Source organism: Plutella xylostella, chromosome 20 (genome assembly GCF_932276165.1).
Source record: "Plutella xylostella chromosome 20, ilPluXylo3.1, whole genome shotgun sequence".
Lineage (NCBI taxonomy): Eukaryota > Metazoa > Arthropoda > Insecta > Lepidoptera > Plutellidae > Plutella > Plutella xylostella.
Window position 1 is genome coordinate 693,990 of NC_064000.1, and position 17,676 is coordinate 711,665.

At 39.8% G+C, this 17,676-nt stretch overlaps 2 protein-coding genes across 2 annotated transcripts; one reads left to right on the forward strand and one right to left on the reverse strand.

Annotated features, from left to right (window-relative positions):
* The first annotated feature begins 5,407 nt into the window (after positions 1-5,407).
* LOC105380966 (tubulin beta-1 chain) lies at positions 5,408-10,539 on the forward strand. The gene is made up of 2 exons (XM_011550591.3): positions 5,408-5,572; positions 8,814-10,539. The coding sequence occupies exons 1-2, from the start codon at positions 5,516-5,518 to the stop codon at positions 10,098-10,100; spliced, it is 1,344 nt and encodes a 447-aa protein (XP_011548893.2). The 5' UTR covers positions 5,408-5,515; the 3' UTR covers positions 10,101-10,539.
* A 499-nt stretch (positions 10,540-11,038) lies between these two features.
* On the reverse strand, positions 11,039-14,680 carry LOC105380919 (uridine 5'-monophosphate synthase). Its single transcript, XM_011550526.3, has 2 exons — positions 14,106-14,680; positions 11,039-11,826 (listed from the first exon to the last, which is right to left on the reverse strand). Exons 1-2 carry the CDS (start codon positions 14,250-14,252, stop codon positions 11,350-11,352), a joined length of 624 nt encoding a protein of 207 aa, XP_011548828.3. The 5' UTR covers positions 14,253-14,680; the 3' UTR covers positions 11,039-11,349.
* Between the last annotated feature and the right edge of the window lie 2,996 nt (positions 14,681-17,676).

A 17,676-nucleotide genomic window follows, 5' to 3' on the forward strand; every position in this document is an offset into this window, starting at 1 on the left:
ATGCACAAAATCATAAAAATGATGTTGAATAGAAATGAAAGAGGAAAGGATTTCAGTGTGACCGGCATGGCGTAAAAGTATATTGGTGGTATATTAGGTTTATCCTTTATAGGTACCTCGTTAGAGACCAAAATTATTTACCATGAGTCTGATGTGATGCCCTTGTCGTGTTTTTTAAAAACTGTTTCAAATATTGATTTTAGGACGGTGGTGTTTAATGCATTTTTAATATTATTTCATACACCTTTATGTATACTTTGTGTATGTAGCTGCGTAGTTATGTAGGTACTTAGATATACTTACCTTGATGACTTCCATATTCATAATTATAAAATAATCATGAACTCTTTCATGTACTTAAGAACTACTGGACGGATTTTCATGAAATTTGGCATGTAGTTCGTCAGGCATCGACACTAACGGAATTCGAATGAATGTTAGTAATGATAAACGTACTTATGTAAGGCGCTCTGACCACTGCTGGAGTCGAGGCAGCGTCGAGGTGGCGGCGGCGCCGGCGTCACGGTGGCGGCGCGGCGGGCGCAGGGAATTTTGTCTCAGTGACAATGTCAAGTTCTTGCCTCGCCTACACCTCGCCCGCGCCGCGACTTCGCCTCGACTTCTGCAGTAAGCGTCGACGTGGGCTGGTATAGAAGATTAAGAGGAGGTGGGTCTCTTTATCGCCACCGCCTCGACTGTGGAGTGGAGCGCTGTGAAAAAACTTTTTAACGGCTTAGACGATATATATAGAAAAAGAATCGCTTAGAATTTGAGAACACTCTTGCTAACATTATGAACAACCTATGAACAGAAAAAAATATCGAATATCGATCCTCACAACATAACAGACATACACAAAAACACAGTCTCGTTAAACTTATAACACCCCTTTTTTGCCTCATGATACAAGATAGGTATATCTTGTGAATAATGACAAGAACCCCGGTATGCAGAGTGCAGACGGCTCTCTCTGACGGCGCCTTCGATAGCTGATTGCTCGAACATGTAATATTGTAATACCAGCGACCATATGGCGATCATGATCTCACTCGTACCTACCTGATTCAGTTAGTTTGAGTTTTTTTCCGAATCGAGCTTTGTGAACAGTGTAAATAGAGACTAGCTAGAGCCGAGCGTCCTTTAACTCCAAACCTAAATTGTTGCACACACAGTTGATAAGGTATAGGTATTACTAGAGCTTACTCTAATGAAATACGTAAGCTTTTTACATGATGATGTGACAAGATTATTCGCACCTGAAATAAAATTTACGAATCGCTGACACAGTCAGAAACAGTCGGTTCTAGTTACCTATAAGCACACACAGCCACAGTTGTTATACGTTACGTGTATCTACGTTAACCTACTAAAGTGTACGATTTTTTCAAATTTTATTTGTAATACATTCCACGTGGTCAGAAATAAAATTTTATTCTATTCTATTCTAAAACACGTGAGAACTTGAGTCTTAGCAATCCGACGTGATTTCGAGAACCGTAAGACAGTGAATCGGGGCGGCTGAAGATGGACTCGCATATTGGGCAACAAGCTCCAAGCTCTCGCCATATTTGTATGAGCTTTATCACTCGGTCGCACTTTCGGAGCTTTCATGCAATGTAAGTATTTTTAGCTGCGTTTAAATTTGTTTCTTAATGTACGGTGTTGAAATTTCAGTGTACATTCAGTCAGTAGTATAGTTATTAAAAAGTTATTGAGCTACAAATGTAAGTAAGTATGACACCTTATTTTTTTAGTGGATAAATTTTAGTAAGTACTTATAAATATTGTAGTTGTTATTTCAGAAAAGTGCCAATTTTTAAGGCTATATAACAGAGGTAGGTACGAGACGAGACAACTCACATTTCAAACGGGGATAAAGTTAAAGAAACAAGTAGGTACCTAGAAGCTATACCGCAGTACAAAACGCTTTGCGGTGAAAACTCCGCATTGAGCGGGGAGCGTCTGATAAGTTTGTACTAACTCGTACAACATGTAGGATAGGAACATTGGACGAAGAAAAGTTGAATGCCTGCCAGAACGGGGACTTTAACTCCAGCTGACGCGTCAATGGGGGAAATATGATATGCAAGTAGGAATCTAATCTATACAGCAAATACACTTACACCGTGTAAGTTACACCATATACAGTATACACGCCTGCAAAGAAACCTAACCCCCAATGCCAATGACTTACGGAACGTCAATGGCACGTGGATCTTTTTCATTGCACGTAAGCCTTACTTACTATGTCTTTGAAAATTGCTCTAGCCAATAAGCTGTTATGGCCGTCGTCGGCGCTGTCGATATTGTGGAGGAACCCTGGATGAGATCGGCCAAGGGTGGAAGGTGGGGGGGCATGCAAATAAGAAGGCAAGAGTGTTTGGTATGAACAGGCTGATGATGATGAGCTTATGGTGATCAATAAAGATTTGTAATCGTTGGCCTATTTGCAGTTGCATTTTGGGTGGCGTCGGTGACCTAGCTTAGGTAGTTACTTTTACAAAGGTAGTTTAGTACCTTTACAAGTTTATTTAGGTGGTACCACTGGTACCTACCTACGTAGATCCAACATAGTTGAGAATTTGCGAATGAAAAACAATGCTGCCTACCCAAGAAAAGAAAGTTCAATATTGTACCGTTCGTTCGTATTTGATGAATCAATCAATCACCGGACAATGCACAAATGTGAATGGCATAAAGTTGGGTGAGACTTGGCTAGACTGGTCACCAGTTCAGCACCGAGGTAACCTATTAGGTAGGTAGGTACCAAGATTAGGACGACCGGTCCATAAGTCATCAATGGTCCCGCAGCCCCGCGGCCTTGCGACTATAAGAAGCTAAATCCAAGTAAGTAATTGTGTAATCGGAACTTACTGGTTATAACAGCTTACAAAGTTGGTTGGTGTTGCGGTGGTCACTATTCTAGTGTGTTCTTCCTCTGTGGGTTAAACACGATTGCTACTAGGTAAGAACATGGAATTATTGGATTAAAATTAAGTTGATGTTGATAAAAGCTAGGTAGGTTACACTGCAATTAGATAAAAGACCGACCTACTTTACTTACCTATGCAATAAGGTGCAATATGAGAAAGTCACCTTCAGTCAAATTTATCTACTTACCTTTATCTGATAAGCAGGTAGGTCGGTACTTTTTCTTACGATTCCCACGTACCTAATAAGTATAAAGAAAGTAAGTATTAAGACTTACTTACATAAAGATCTATTTCCTATCCAGCTCACCTGGGAGCAGCAAGAAAAGGCACTTCACTTATCGACATAAATATATCTGCAAAGCAAATAAAAAATACGTAGGTAGGTATACCTACCTACTACTGTTGTAGTTTGGCTTCCATATTCACTGTGATTATTAAAGTCAATAAATATAATTCACTGTCATTATTAAAGTCACCAAAAATAATTGCCTATATGTAGGTACAGTTTCAAAATAGTTAATTTTATATTTTTTAGATAATATAATTTTTTCATTTGTTAGTCGTATACGTCGAAATCAAAAAATCCTTATAGCTTTTTACCTTTTCGCATTTCACCTTGATAGTAGCGTTTTTTGTTGTAGCGTATAATATCGGTAGTATATTTTGTTACTAGCATAATTATATTTTTAACAGATTTTTACAACAGTAGCAAATTTTTATGTAGCATGTATTATCAATAGCTTATTTATTAAGCTGCATATATTTTGAATAGCAAGTAAGTATTTTATGTCGCATCTTATTTGGGTCGCATATTGTTGTAGTGTAAAAGAAATATCGCGATTTGTACCTAATAATGCATTACAAACAAATATCTATCAAGGTGAAAAGCGACTACAGTGAAGGCAGGCAGGAAAGTAAATCTATTATGATTTTTTCGGACAATTGTCAGTAGCGATCAAAAATTATACTATAAGAATAAAAATCTAATCAGAAATTTTGACATCGCGGCGAAATGCGAATAGGTGAAAAGCTACAAGGATTTTTTGATTTCGAGGTATACGACTAACAAATGAATTTTTTCATACTTCCCGCACTTTTAAAACGCTATTCCAGCGCCATCTACAAAAGATGACAAATGACGCCAACTCAGTCAAACTCATAATCCTTTACAAGTGAAACACCGATTAATAATACAAAAATATCATTAATATAAAGAAAAACAAATAAATCAGTTTTTATATTTATTATTTTATGATTAAAACACTTTTACAATTAAATAGTGAATCAATTGAACAGTAAGGCAAACCACTACCAACATTGAAACCTGAAACACCTGTTAAAATAATGTAAAAACTGATATGAATTTATAGTATATTTGGCGCAATACATTTATAATTAGTGATTGATTAATCATTTGAAAGTAATTTATAACACTTTTACCAAATATACATATTTTTTAACAAAGTTATTTTACAAACCGGTACTTTTATTATGGTGGCAGTACTGGATCTGTTTAGTGCGGGGAAGGAGGGGCAGGAAATGCTAACATGGCGTGCGTTTTCGACCAATAGGAGACGAGCAGACTACCACGCAAATTTAGTGATGTGTACGTTATCTTTTGTAGTATCGATGGGTTTCTGGCATATTTTTCCGGAATTTAGGAACAGTGTTGATGATAGGAAACAAAAATACTATTGTAAGACATCAGACGCTTGACTTTCATGACATTCCGATTTGTAAGTCCTTAAATCCTTCTTGGTATTCTCCTTCTTCCTAAATTCCTAACTTTGTACATCGCATTTATTTTTTGTTTTGATCTCCGTCGATTTTTCCATCGAAATATCGAAGTTTCTCTCGTCGGCGTTGGTCGTAATAATCCAAAATCTATTCCATGTGTGCTTTTATGAAGTTTTCACTAAACCATTATGGCTTCTACCTAATCAACATAAAATATCTTCCACTGAGAAAATACTACATACTTAACTACCGACATAAGCAGTCTTTAAATTATTTAAGCAGCATCGCTTGTATCTAACTTCTGTTAGACTCATACAAGTCAAAATCAAATCAAAAGTTACAATAGATATTACCAATGCCATGACTTTCTAACCCAGTTCCTACAGATGGTGCCTTTAAGGGCTGTAAGGATCGTTGTGATAATTTAGTAGGTACCTACTCCGTTATTGTTAGCACTAGAAGCCCATTTCTAATTATTTAGAACTCTGTACTAACCAAACCAAAGTAAGCAGTAGAAGTCAGTTTCTAATTAAATTAGTTCTCCGTACATACACAATCAGTAGAATTCCGATCATAAAAAATAAAATTCTATTTTAATATACCTAAAGAAACACTAAATATTGTAGAAGCTCGCTGTAAGTATTGCGCATTGCGACAAATATTATCGATAAACTGATACTCCTACTTTACCGACATTGTGCCCATCACTATTACCGTTTTGGCCGAACGGGAAGCGGTGGAGAAACGAAATCGCATTTATTCTTCGAGCAACCACGAAAGTACGTGGTGCGTGCGGAACAGAATTTTATAGTGTTAAGTAATTTATTAAGTTCAAATCTATCAAAATGAGGGAAATCGTGCACATCCAGGCTGGTCAGTGCGGAAACCAAATCGGAGCTAAGGTAAAATTGCACATTCTTTTGTTAATGTTAGCAAAATTTTGATTTTGGAACAATCGAAGCGGCCGGCATTTTGTGTGACGTTCGTTATGTTGAATTGAATTTAGCCCAATATGTGACTGTTAACTTGTCTTTTCTAAGTTAAAACTAAATCATTGTCATGAATTAAGCAGTGAACATAGTTTTCTCTGTGTTTTACTGTGAACTTTCCGTTGGGTGTGGCCATTTCGTCTAGCGGTCTTTGTCATCATCCGCGGCATTCTGACTCACTTTCCCGTGTCAATTTCGTTCCAAAATCATAAATTTTGCAGTTGTATACGTCTTGTGTATGTTTTCATTCGATTTATTTCGTTGTAAATAAGTTTAGTTGTATTTTTTTCTGCCATCTGCGGTATCGATCGGTGAAGCCTTCACTGAACTTGGCCACGGTACGCGGTACTTCCACGTGTTGAAATGCTATTCGCCGGTTTTTGATCTCAATAAGACGCGGCCTTTCTGATTCAGCGTTTTGTGCAATTCTTGCTATCTGTATTGCCTGTAGAAGGATTCTACTTGGTTGATGGTTGGTAAAAGTGACATGATGTGCCTAAATATTTAGGTACCTACCTATCCTATATGCGAGAATGTCATGTATGGATGTATGCGTGTAGGTAGGTAATATTCTATTTCCCTTTATCTGATAATCATAATCCAATAATTCAGATATCGGACACTATAAATACCAATAATAATAGAAATAAGAAATCAAGCTATTGTAATCTTCCCGCGTTTAAAAAACCGTTGACAGGGCACGCTTATTTTGAATTGAACCCGTCCAAGGCCAACCGTTGCGTCCCCTGATAAGGGCTTTTCAAATCGACCAATCATAAAGCAGGGAATCGTAACGTTCAAATTTTGAGGCCAACTGCCGCGATGTGCCCACATCTGTTCTTTAACAGAAAAAAAAGAACAAAAAATAATTGCTTGGTTCCTTTTTTTATACCTACAGTAGCTTAGATCATGAATTTGATGTTGGTTGGTAGTCCTACCTACTTATTTAATTACACCGTAGGTATAATAAGAACAGTGTTGTGGAGATCTTTGGGAGGTCAACTTGTGTCAAGCAGCTGATGATTACGAACCCAAGTTGTAGGTAACTAGGTATATCCTGCTGAGTAGGTATTTTTTATGCTATCACTCGATATAATTCTGATAGGAGCTGTCATCTGTCATTTCTTGTGATTGGTTAACCGCTGGCCATTTAGCCCCTGGTTAACCAGCCAAGGAACCCTAAAAAAACGATCGACTTCTGTGTAAACAAAAAATAAATTAGATCACGATCTCATCATCTCACTTACGATTTGTCATTTATGACTCATGCATTTGTTTAGATTTTGTGACTAAGATGTAGACGAAAACATAATCTGAAATACCTACCTGGCTATTAAGCCAGGCAACGAGTTTGCCTCACTATTTAGGTACCTTTCATAATCATAAGCCTGAATTTTCTAAACTATACACGAAACCCTGACACGTAGATTCATGTTATCTGCACTCTCGGCCAATCTCCCCAACCGCTAGCAATTTGCATTTTATGCACGGACAGACAGACGCAGTAAAAAAAGTAATTAGAGCTACGAGTAGCTACATAGGAAGGAAGAGAGTCGTATGCGCCAGTAGAACACACGGTGCGGTTCAATGACCTCAGACGCTTCCGCGTTGGCTAAAATAAGCAGAGAGGCAAAAAATACAACAGAGTGTTGGGAAATAAGCGTTTTATGTCGGGAAAATAGGTTTTGGACGGTGCACAGTTTATCGTCCTGTCAGAATGACCGTTTGTTTTGATAGCTGAGCTTCGTTTCGTTGCTCCTTAAATAGGTACCTAGCTATGTATTCTATTCTTTGGGGGGGTGTTAGTTCCTGAAATTATAAAGATGAAGCTCGGACCTTTCCTCAACACTCTCATCCTCATCATGCATCTCTGTATTCTCTGTCTTTAGCCTGCAGCGAGGCCACCAAGAGAATCGTAGCAAATTGATGGTTTAGATTTTGCAAGCGTACTTATGTACTTTACTTACAATAAAATACTTAATTAGGTACCACTCCTTTAGAAAAATACCAGAAGATCTGCTCTAGTCTGAAACGATCTTCAATAGAGTCAGGTACATTATTTCTAATAGTATTTCAATATACCAACCTTCTCACTACTTCTTTCATTCATTATTAGCTGAAGTAGTCTAGAAATGATGACATAATGCAGATAGAATGCAGGAAAAAGTAGTTTCTACAAACACGTGTTGGCAGTTGGCCATCACTCCACTTGCCCCATATTGCCCACCATAGGAAGGTATGATCAGCTCTTGTGACTTCTGCTGATGCATTTTTTAGATATAAAATCGCTAATACTCTATTCAGATAGGTGTTTGTTTTGGGTTTTCAATGCTCTAGAAAGAGTGCATGTCTTTGTTTATCCGGTTTGACGTCACTTTTTATCATTAAAGTAAAGATAACAGATACATAATACCTACAGATAATTTATATAGGTGGGTACAGTTTTTAAAAATATATCAAACTTTATAATTGATGACTCAAACGTACCTAACTACAACCTAATTGATATACCTCATAGCTGTGAACAATGAACTTGTCCGATCAATAAGTTGGTTACCTACATACCTTGCTAGGTATATTCCGTTGCCGTCAAGATAAGTGGAGTCCTCAGTGGAAGTAGCATTGGATAACGCGGCATGCATCGAACATGTGGAATGAATGAGTAATGAATTGCAAATTATCTGTATTTACTCGTACTTCGTCCTCAAAACGTCATTCAGCAATACTTTCGACGCCGAGTACGGACCTCGACCCACCTCGCCTTATGGGCAGACAGGCGGGACTAGTTTTCAGATTTAATAAATAATTGCGCACGCTCTCTTCTTATAAGGAGCCGTTACCTAAAGACCACTGTAGGCGGACGATTAACTCGCAACCGCTTACGTAATCGATTCTTATTCATCGGTGTCCTTACATGATAGCGTTCTTTATTAGGGATCAATAATACGCGAAAAAAGTTGGCCTCGCATTTATGCAAATGTATGTACGTAGGAGTCGCTTGTTGTCGGAGCGGTTCCCCGGGCGACGGTGAGTCAGCCTGTGCCAGCCGCCGCCCCGAGCCCCCGCTAGGACGCGCTCGCACGCTCCTAGTTCTTCATGAATCGTCAACGGCATTTCTTCCCGTCTTACCTAACCATTAATTTGTTTGTTCCAGTTCTGGGAAATCATCTCCGACGAGCACGGCATCGACCCCACCGGCGCCTACCATGGCGACTCAGACCTGCAGCTGGAGCGCATCAACGTCTACTACAATGAGGCCTCCGGCGGCAAGTACGTGCCCCGCGCCATCCTGGTGGACCTGGAGCCCGGCACCATGGACTCTGTCCGCTCCGGACCTTTCGGACAAATCTTCCGTCCGGACAACTTCGTGTTCGGACAGTCCGGCGCCGGCAACAACTGGGCCAAGGGTCACTACACCGAGGGCGCCGAGCTCGTAGACTCAGTGCTCGATGTCGTACGCAAAGAGGCCGAGTCCTGCGACTGCCTGCAGGGATTCCAGCTCACACACTCGCTCGGAGGCGGTACCGGCTCTGGAATGGGAACACTCCTTATCTCCAAAATCCGTGAAGAATACCCCGACAGAATCATGAACACATACTCCGTAGTACCCTCACCTAAAGTTTCCGACACAGTAGTAGAACCTTACAACGCCACTCTCTCAGTCCACCAGCTAGTCGAAAACACAGACGAAACCTACTGTATAGACAACGAAGCTCTCTATGACATCTGCTTCCGCACGCTCAAACTGTCCACACCCACGTACGGAGACCTCAACCACCTCGTGTCGCTCACCATGTCCGGTGTCACCACCTGCCTGCGGTTCCCCGGTCAGCTGAACGCTGATCTCCGCAAGCTGGCCGTCAACATGGTTCCCTTCCCGCGTCTCCACTTCTTCATGCCCGGGTTCGCGCCGCTCACGTCCCGCGGCAGCCAGCAGTACCGCGCGCTGACCGTGCCCGAGCTCACCCAGCAGATGTTCGACGCCAAGAACATGATGGCGGCTTGCGACCCGCGCCACGGCCGCTACCTCACCGTGGCCGCCATCTTCCGCGGACGCATGTCCATGAAGGAGGTCGACGAGCAGATGCTCAACATCCAGAACAAGAACTCGTCATACTTCGTCGAATGGATCCCGAACAACGTGAAGACCGCCGTGTGTGACATTCCCCCCCGTGGCCTCAAGATGGCCGCCACCTTCATCGGCAACTCCACCGCCATCCAGGAGCTGTTCAAGCGCATCTCGGAGCAGTTCACCGCTATGTTCAGGCGCAAGGCTTTCTTGCATTGGTACACGGGCGAGGGCATGGACGAGATGGAGTTCACTGAGGCGGAGAGCAACATGAACGACCTGGTGTCGGAGTACCAGCAGTACCAGGAGGCCACGGCCGACGAGGACGCCGAGTTCGACGAGGAGCAGGAGCAGGAGATCGAAGACAACTAGATCCGCCCCTCCCCCCCCGCCCGCCACTCCTCAGGACTTCAGTTTCATTTCTTAGCTTCCCCTCTCATGTTGTCCTGCTACACCCCCCCACTCGGTAGGGAGCCCCAGATGTTGTGACTGCATCGTATTACATTCCCAGTGTTTTTCCTTGACCGAAGAGTCGTTCTCGGATGTTTATTATCTAATAAATACAAGTCCTCTAGACGCGGCTTCTTCGCGTTCATTTCTGGTGCTTGAATACACTGATGACACAAAAAAGGAAAAGATCTTTTTTGATAAGGCTGAACTTAAGTTTTTAAACCTAAGTTATTTTATAATTGTTTATAATTTGTATTAGCTTTTTGTTAATAACAGCATGCATACGTACAACATGTTTTCGAAGACGATCAAAGTTTTAATAATATTCCGCTGGTGATTAATTAAAACTGCAGTAATTTTATATGGTTGTTTTATTATTGAAAAATTTACCCCGCACACATTTTTATAGGCAAGAATAGGCAGTAGGCAAGCATTATTATTATTATTAAACTACAGTACTAAAGTAAAATTTAATTACTTGTAGTGTTGATTGATATAAAAATTACAAAATTCTTGGCTTACCGGCAGCAGCTAACTAGTCCAAGAGAAGCAATTATGTTCCTTGAACTAGCTCTATCATACTATATGGTCTATAAAATAGGCAGGCCTGAATAAGCTCACTTGACTAACTAATGTAATGAACCGTCAATCTTTGAAAGAAAGGCCAATTTGAAGAAAGCTAAAACTGAAGTTGGTACTATACACTAGGTGAGTAAGTCTATTTGACAAGGTACAAAAGTATAGCGCCAACTTCAGTTTCAGCTTTCTTCAAATTGGCCTTTCTCCGCCGGGGAAACTGTCTTCATTTACATGCCTGCCTTCATTCATTTTCTTTCTTTCCATATGACTGTGTATGTGTATACTGTTGCTGTACAGATAAAAGACTTGTAATATCTTGAGGACGGAAGGAAAACTAAATGAGAAGACATGGAATGGAAAGAGTAGAGGTAGGAGGAACTTTTGCCATTGGGGGAAAAGTGGTCATTTAGATAGATCATGAGACTGATACCATGTAGGTGGGACTCCACAAGGACCCATGCTTTATAACTACATCCACCGGAGAAACTTGGTACTTCATATACCTAGTTACATATAATTTAGGTCTTATGTTACCTTTCCTACATAAAATCAAACATTACCTAGGTTGAAATTTTCAAGATATAACATAACATCATGAGTCCATACTAAACTGACATTCTTTTATATGATCAGACACAATTTCCGCCGTTTCGTCGCTGATCCTGCCGGCTTTTCGCAGAATTTTCACCAACTCGGTCATGGTAAAAATCGATTTTAGTTCAACTCCATTTGCTTTGAGTATACTAGCGCCACCTTGCTCACGGTCGAGAACTACGACGGCGTTTTTGACAACTAATCCTTCGTCACGTAGTGTCCGAGCTGTTTCTAGTAAGCTGCCGCCAGATGTCACTACGTCCTCCACTATGAGGCATGTGTCATTTTGTTTGTAGATCCCTTCAAGGATTTTTCTGGTTCCGTAGAGTTTAGTTTCTTTTCTCTTCATAATCATGGGCGTGCCGGTGTTGACTGACATGACGACGGTGAACGGCAGGGCGGCGTAGGGCACGCCGCACAGCACCTCGTGTTCGGTTTCAGATGACAAACGCTGAAGGTGTTGAGCGACTGACACCTGCAAATGGAAAAGGCATTCTTAATTAGAAAGAAATGATTAAAATGTGCAGTGGTACCTAACATACATTAACAATAACTAAGCCCTAATCTGTGATCTAGGCTAATCGCTACTGCTCTTAAGTGCAGTCAGAGTCATTTCCGGTAGCTATCCTGAATCTAGACATCTACCTATCTACTACACTCAGAGATACTACACTCTTACTAACAAAGCGTTTGTCGGCAGCTAGGCATAAAACAACCTACTTGGTACTAGGAATTACAATCTATTAAAAGTCCAGCTTCCGTGTCATGCTTGCTAAAAGCTGTGAAAACGTTTTTGGACATTAATGATACGATAATGTTAAATCGTCCGACAACTATGGATTTTACGATCGAATAAAACGGCTTCTAAATTTAAAATCGTTGCACCAACTCCTTGTCTGGCCGAGTGGTTATCCCGAGTTGTCATTTTGTGAACGAGAATAGACGGCGAACGTCGGAAAACTGTTGGGATTCCTTCCTCGTGTTTTTCTATTTGTTTTGTTTAAACTGCAGTGGAGAGGGTTGGCGGCTATTTCCGAACGCTGCGGGAATATTTACGGGGACAGTTTTGTTTAAAAGTTGGATTGGATTCGGGAAGAATGTGGTAAGTTTGTTTAGATTTGTAACTATTTTTTTAAGGATGTTGCGTGACAGGCTTTGTGGCATCTTACACAGGAGTTTATCCGTTTAATTAAGTCAGCACCTACTTTTTTATGTTTTCTTTAACATTCCATCCATTCTGTCCATTTAAAAAACTCTCGAAAACAGTCCGTTGGTAATGGGGCAAGTGTGATTTTCGATATATTTGTCTCTATGTTTCCATAGCTCCTATAAAATAGGTACTACGTATATCACGGCAAGTAGGTACTACTTGATACTACCTATTGTACTTACCTAAGTACTGCATTCAAACCTATACTTAGGTAGGTAGGTATGCACAGTATACGGTATACATGTTAAAATTAAAATGCAGATCTACAGGAAGCGAAAATAGGTACCGGATCCCAGGTCAAAGAATCTAGAAAACTAAACTAGAAGCTAGTTGACCGACACGGCATAAACAATATAAAAATGGCTGCATAAATAAACTTTCGAAGTAGGCCGAAGTAACAACACACGCTTAATAAAAATCTACGTAGGTAACAAGGGCGTACCCAGGATTTGAGCTAGGGGGGGGGCAGCTCATACCTGTTCCGAGATGATGGTCGGTCGGGTTATATTGAAACATTATAGATAAATGAATATTAAATCAAAATATCTGACTATAAAGAAAAGATACTTTGTTTCCACACAACATTGCGCACAGTAAGTAACACGTTTTTAATTCCCATTTGTAAGGAAAATTTACGTTTATTTTATCTTCTAGGGGGGGGCAGCTGCCCCCCCCTGCTCCTACCTGGGTACGCCCTTGGTAGGTAACTAGATAATTACAATTACTTTACCTTCGTAAAAAATCGGGAAACTAGATTTGGATTCGGCCGTTTACAAGCCATTCCCGTTATATTATTATTATTATTATGTTTCAATAAAATTTTATATTTAAGTGCTCCTGTCCAGAATTTATTTTTCAATAAGGAAGCAGAAAGTAACTAATTTTCTAAGTAACTTATGTTATGTATACTTATGTCAATATTTAATTCAGCAGAACAGAACCGAATTTTATGAATGAAGTCTCTCCAAAAAAAAAAAAAAAAACTCTCTCCAATCCATTCATAAAATTCAGTGTCGGAGCTATGTAGGTGTATACAGGATGTTTTATAATTTATGTAGTTAAGTTACCTATCCGCCCTGCCACACTATGGTCATCGCACTCATCGCACCGCCATCGCTCCTCGCCTCGCTTTGTCGCGAGACTCGCGACTCTCGCGAGTTTAATTGGTTACCTTATGGGTATAACCTTAAAGTAATAAATAAAAAAAATAAAAAAAAAAAAAATAACAGAAACGGGAGGAAAGAGACTACAAGCAGAAAATTTAACAGGGGGGCAATGGCCGTACCTTCCTACTACCACATTGACTGTTTAACTGTGTGTGTTGTTAAGCTTGCCAATAAACATAGTATAAGTACCTCCTACCGTAATTTATTCCTAATCTAATCGTTTACAAACCTAGACGGAGTAAGCACTCGGAAGGAAAGCCCACACCTATACGTAATTTTCAGTGAACATAACACCTACCGTAAGTAAGTGCATAATAACATTATCACTATCAGATATTCCTACAGGACAAAAGGAAAGGTGTTAAATCCAGAACTCACCATAACTTTAGGGCTGGATATGACAACTCGCAGGTCGAAGTAGATGGGAGTCCGCCTGCCCACCTTGGCCTCTATGTCTCCGAGCCTCACCGCCCCCGCGTCAAACAGCTGGACTGCCAACTCCTCAATATCCTCCATCACCTCCATGCTACGCGAAATGAGGTCCAATACTCTTTGCGGAGAAAATGTTTCTAGATCGTCGAACTCTTTGGTTGTTGCACAACTTTTTCAAAGTTTGCTAAAGTTTATTTTAACGGTGTGTGTAAGGAAGCGTGATACGAAATAGGCCGCACGTTATTGCTTTATGGTTTCTCGCGTTTTTTACTATGGAAATATTTAGATTTAGGCGAACTTTGTTTAGGTTAACGACAAATATAGCACACTAAACTACTAGACACCCGAAAACGTGAAATAAACACCAAAAATCCAGATTTTTCTTCACTGAATAACAAATACAATCAATCACTTAAAATTTTCCGTTCACGAAACAACTTTCGTTCTTCAATTTGGATCAATCTAGTCAACTGGATCGAACGCGGGCATTCGACAGCTCTAGACGAGGCTTAATGACTCACGAACCATTCAAGGAATTTAAAAGATAAAATATAGCATAATTAAATTCATCTTAACTACATAATAATGTTACCTCTATACCAACATATTTATGCATAATTGCTTGTAGAGGTGTTTTTGTAGGACTGCTCTTTACGTAACGTAGCGTAGTATTCGAGGAGACAAGATAATAGGGCTGCTTCTAAATGCCAATTTAGCCCACTATTATACCTACTTACTATATTCGACAGCTTCATACTAAGTAGGTACCCGGAATGTAGGATAAATGAACGAGTAATAGAATAAGAAAGAGTGGAAAAGGAGGGGGTCTCAATTTCTGTGAATTATGATCGTTACTGAGTGATTTTAAAAATATCCATGAACACTTTACTTAATGAAAGTGGCAACCCTATAGTTTTTAGTGTGGAATATTTGTGAATACCTTCCTGGATTTACTATGCTATCAATCAATTAGTATATAAAAATAGCCTAATCTGATGCAGAATCAGTTTAAAAAAGATTAAAGCTAAAAGTAAGTTTCATACCATCTTCGTAGCTTATTATACCTACTTACTTGTAGGGTACTTTACGTTTCGTGACGTACCAAATGTCTGTAAGTTTAAAAAAAGTCCGACTATATCACTATCAATACTTTACCAACAGGTAATCAAACTCACCTCTATCTATTGCTAAGTACTTTTGGACATAAATTCATGGATGCTTTCAAGAAAAGATACCAAAGACAAACTTTCTTACTGTAAAGTGGACCTTTTAGAAAAAATCTATTTACGGCTTTTGACATCTCTGGGCTTTTGTGATAATGATAAGTAATTTAATTTACGTACTTATATTATTTTATATTTTTCTCAAACTCCATATCACAATTAGTTATATATTATTTTATTACTCTATCCATCCATCCGTTATGAAGCTAATAAGCTACATAACCACAGCACCACAGACACACATCAAACTTATAGTAGCACTCTTTTCTCTGTAGCTAGTTAACAGGTGGCCGATGTTACTTAACTTGACACCTGGCCGACGAGTAGAAGTCAAACCGGGTACCGCTGACTGCGCTGAGCTGGTCACATGAGATCTGGATCTTGCCCGACTGGTGCCCAGTTAAAGGTGTTAATGCGATTAAATAAATAAATGTCGCCTCATTTATAACCATTATTTCATCATCATCATCATCATCATCATCATCAACCCGTATGTTCCCACTGCTGGAGTGGAGATTGGTCTTTCCAAAGAAGCTCCACAATATACTCTGTCCTCGGCCTTCCTCATCCAGCCACCGCCTGCCCACGCTACGCTGGCCAGTCTGTGGTTTCCTCCGACCGACCCTAACTCGAGACATCGATTTTACGACATAGTTATATGGCCGGGTTGACCATTTACCCACCAACTCTCTCAGCACAGGATTGCTTGTGTTGGGGTCCACCAAGCCGCACTAGGCCAGCGTGGTGCACTATAGGCCTAAACCCTTTCTTCATTGTAAGGAGACCCGTTCCCCAACAATGGGACTTGATGGGTTGTGTGTGATGATGTTGGTCGGCTCTTTACCACTTCAACTTGCAGATTTTAAGAGCTACCTATATGTCGGTTACTTCAGTTCTCTTACGAGTTAAATCATGTCTGATGTGGTCCTTCAGAGAAAGTCTGAGCATAGTTCTTTTCATTTCCCGCTGAACGACTTCAAATCGGTGGCCCAGTCCAACCGTCATCGTCAGGGTCCACGTTTTAGGGGGTCACTCTCTTAATTGACCAACAAACAAACGAACGCGAACAGTCACGTACAGTGCTCCAAAATTGATAATGCGCATAGAAATCTTTGACAGATCGGTTGTTTTCGATTATGTGACACATGATATTGACTCCTATTTCTTTCGAACAAGGTGCAAATTGCAAGTGTTTTTTTTAAGGCTCTTACGATTTAATGATTCGGGTGTGAACATCTGCATGTGCATTATTAATTTTGGACAAGTGTAATCGCACGCTTCACAGCGAGAATGATCGAGTAACTGTTAGAGCTACCCAATTTTTTCAAACATTTAATTTAAGATTTTAACAAAATATTACCGTTTTTAGTTATTTATATCCTGATGCTCTATTAAATGTAGGTATTCGATGTTGCAGAAGGCGTCATTAAGCTAGCCTTTTTCGTTTAGGAGTAATTTGATGATTTTCTCAGTGGAACCTTTTCATTGCCCGTGAGTGTATTTTAATAGCTCGTAGCTATCGCGGTACTCAGTACTTTTTATCAGTAGCTAGGTAGGTAGGTAAGTACTTTCTTTAGAAACTATTCCCTAGAGTAGGTATATTGGAGAAAGGGGCTACTCAACATAGTGGATCCTAGAGCCGAGTTACTAAGTAGGTAGAAAGTATAGGAATACGATAATTTATTAGGACTTATGAAAAAACTTCACACAATTTTTAAATACTTTTATTACAAACTACTACCCACTAATATTTCATAAGATATACCTAACTATTACACAATCATGGTCCTTGGTATCTAAGCTAGAGTACATATTTCCGCATATTTAGTATACAGTACCTCCAATATACTACCTATCATGTTTAGTATACTACCGATAAGACATGGAACTCCACATCTGTCGCAGACATGATAATGACCTTAAAATTTAAATTAAATCGTTAATATTCGTAGATTTACTTGTTGTATTGAAAATATTTCTGATACTGATCATTTACAACTACGTGCTTGACACTGTGGTCTAGTGGTAGAAGCATTGCTTTGACATTAAGAGGTCCCGGGTTCTTCCTCGGAAGGGAACAAATCTGGGTTTGTAAATAGTAATTCCAAGTTTGATTTGGACATAGGAGGCTAGAAAATAATAGTAAGTAGGTAAGTACTTGCTGAATCAGCCACATTTTTTATGACTACTTGTACTTACCACACCACATAATGTTTCATCAATTGACTTCAAAGCTTTACTTACAGCTTTACATCCATAAAGTTGGTCGCGAACTTACAAAGAACCACAAAAGT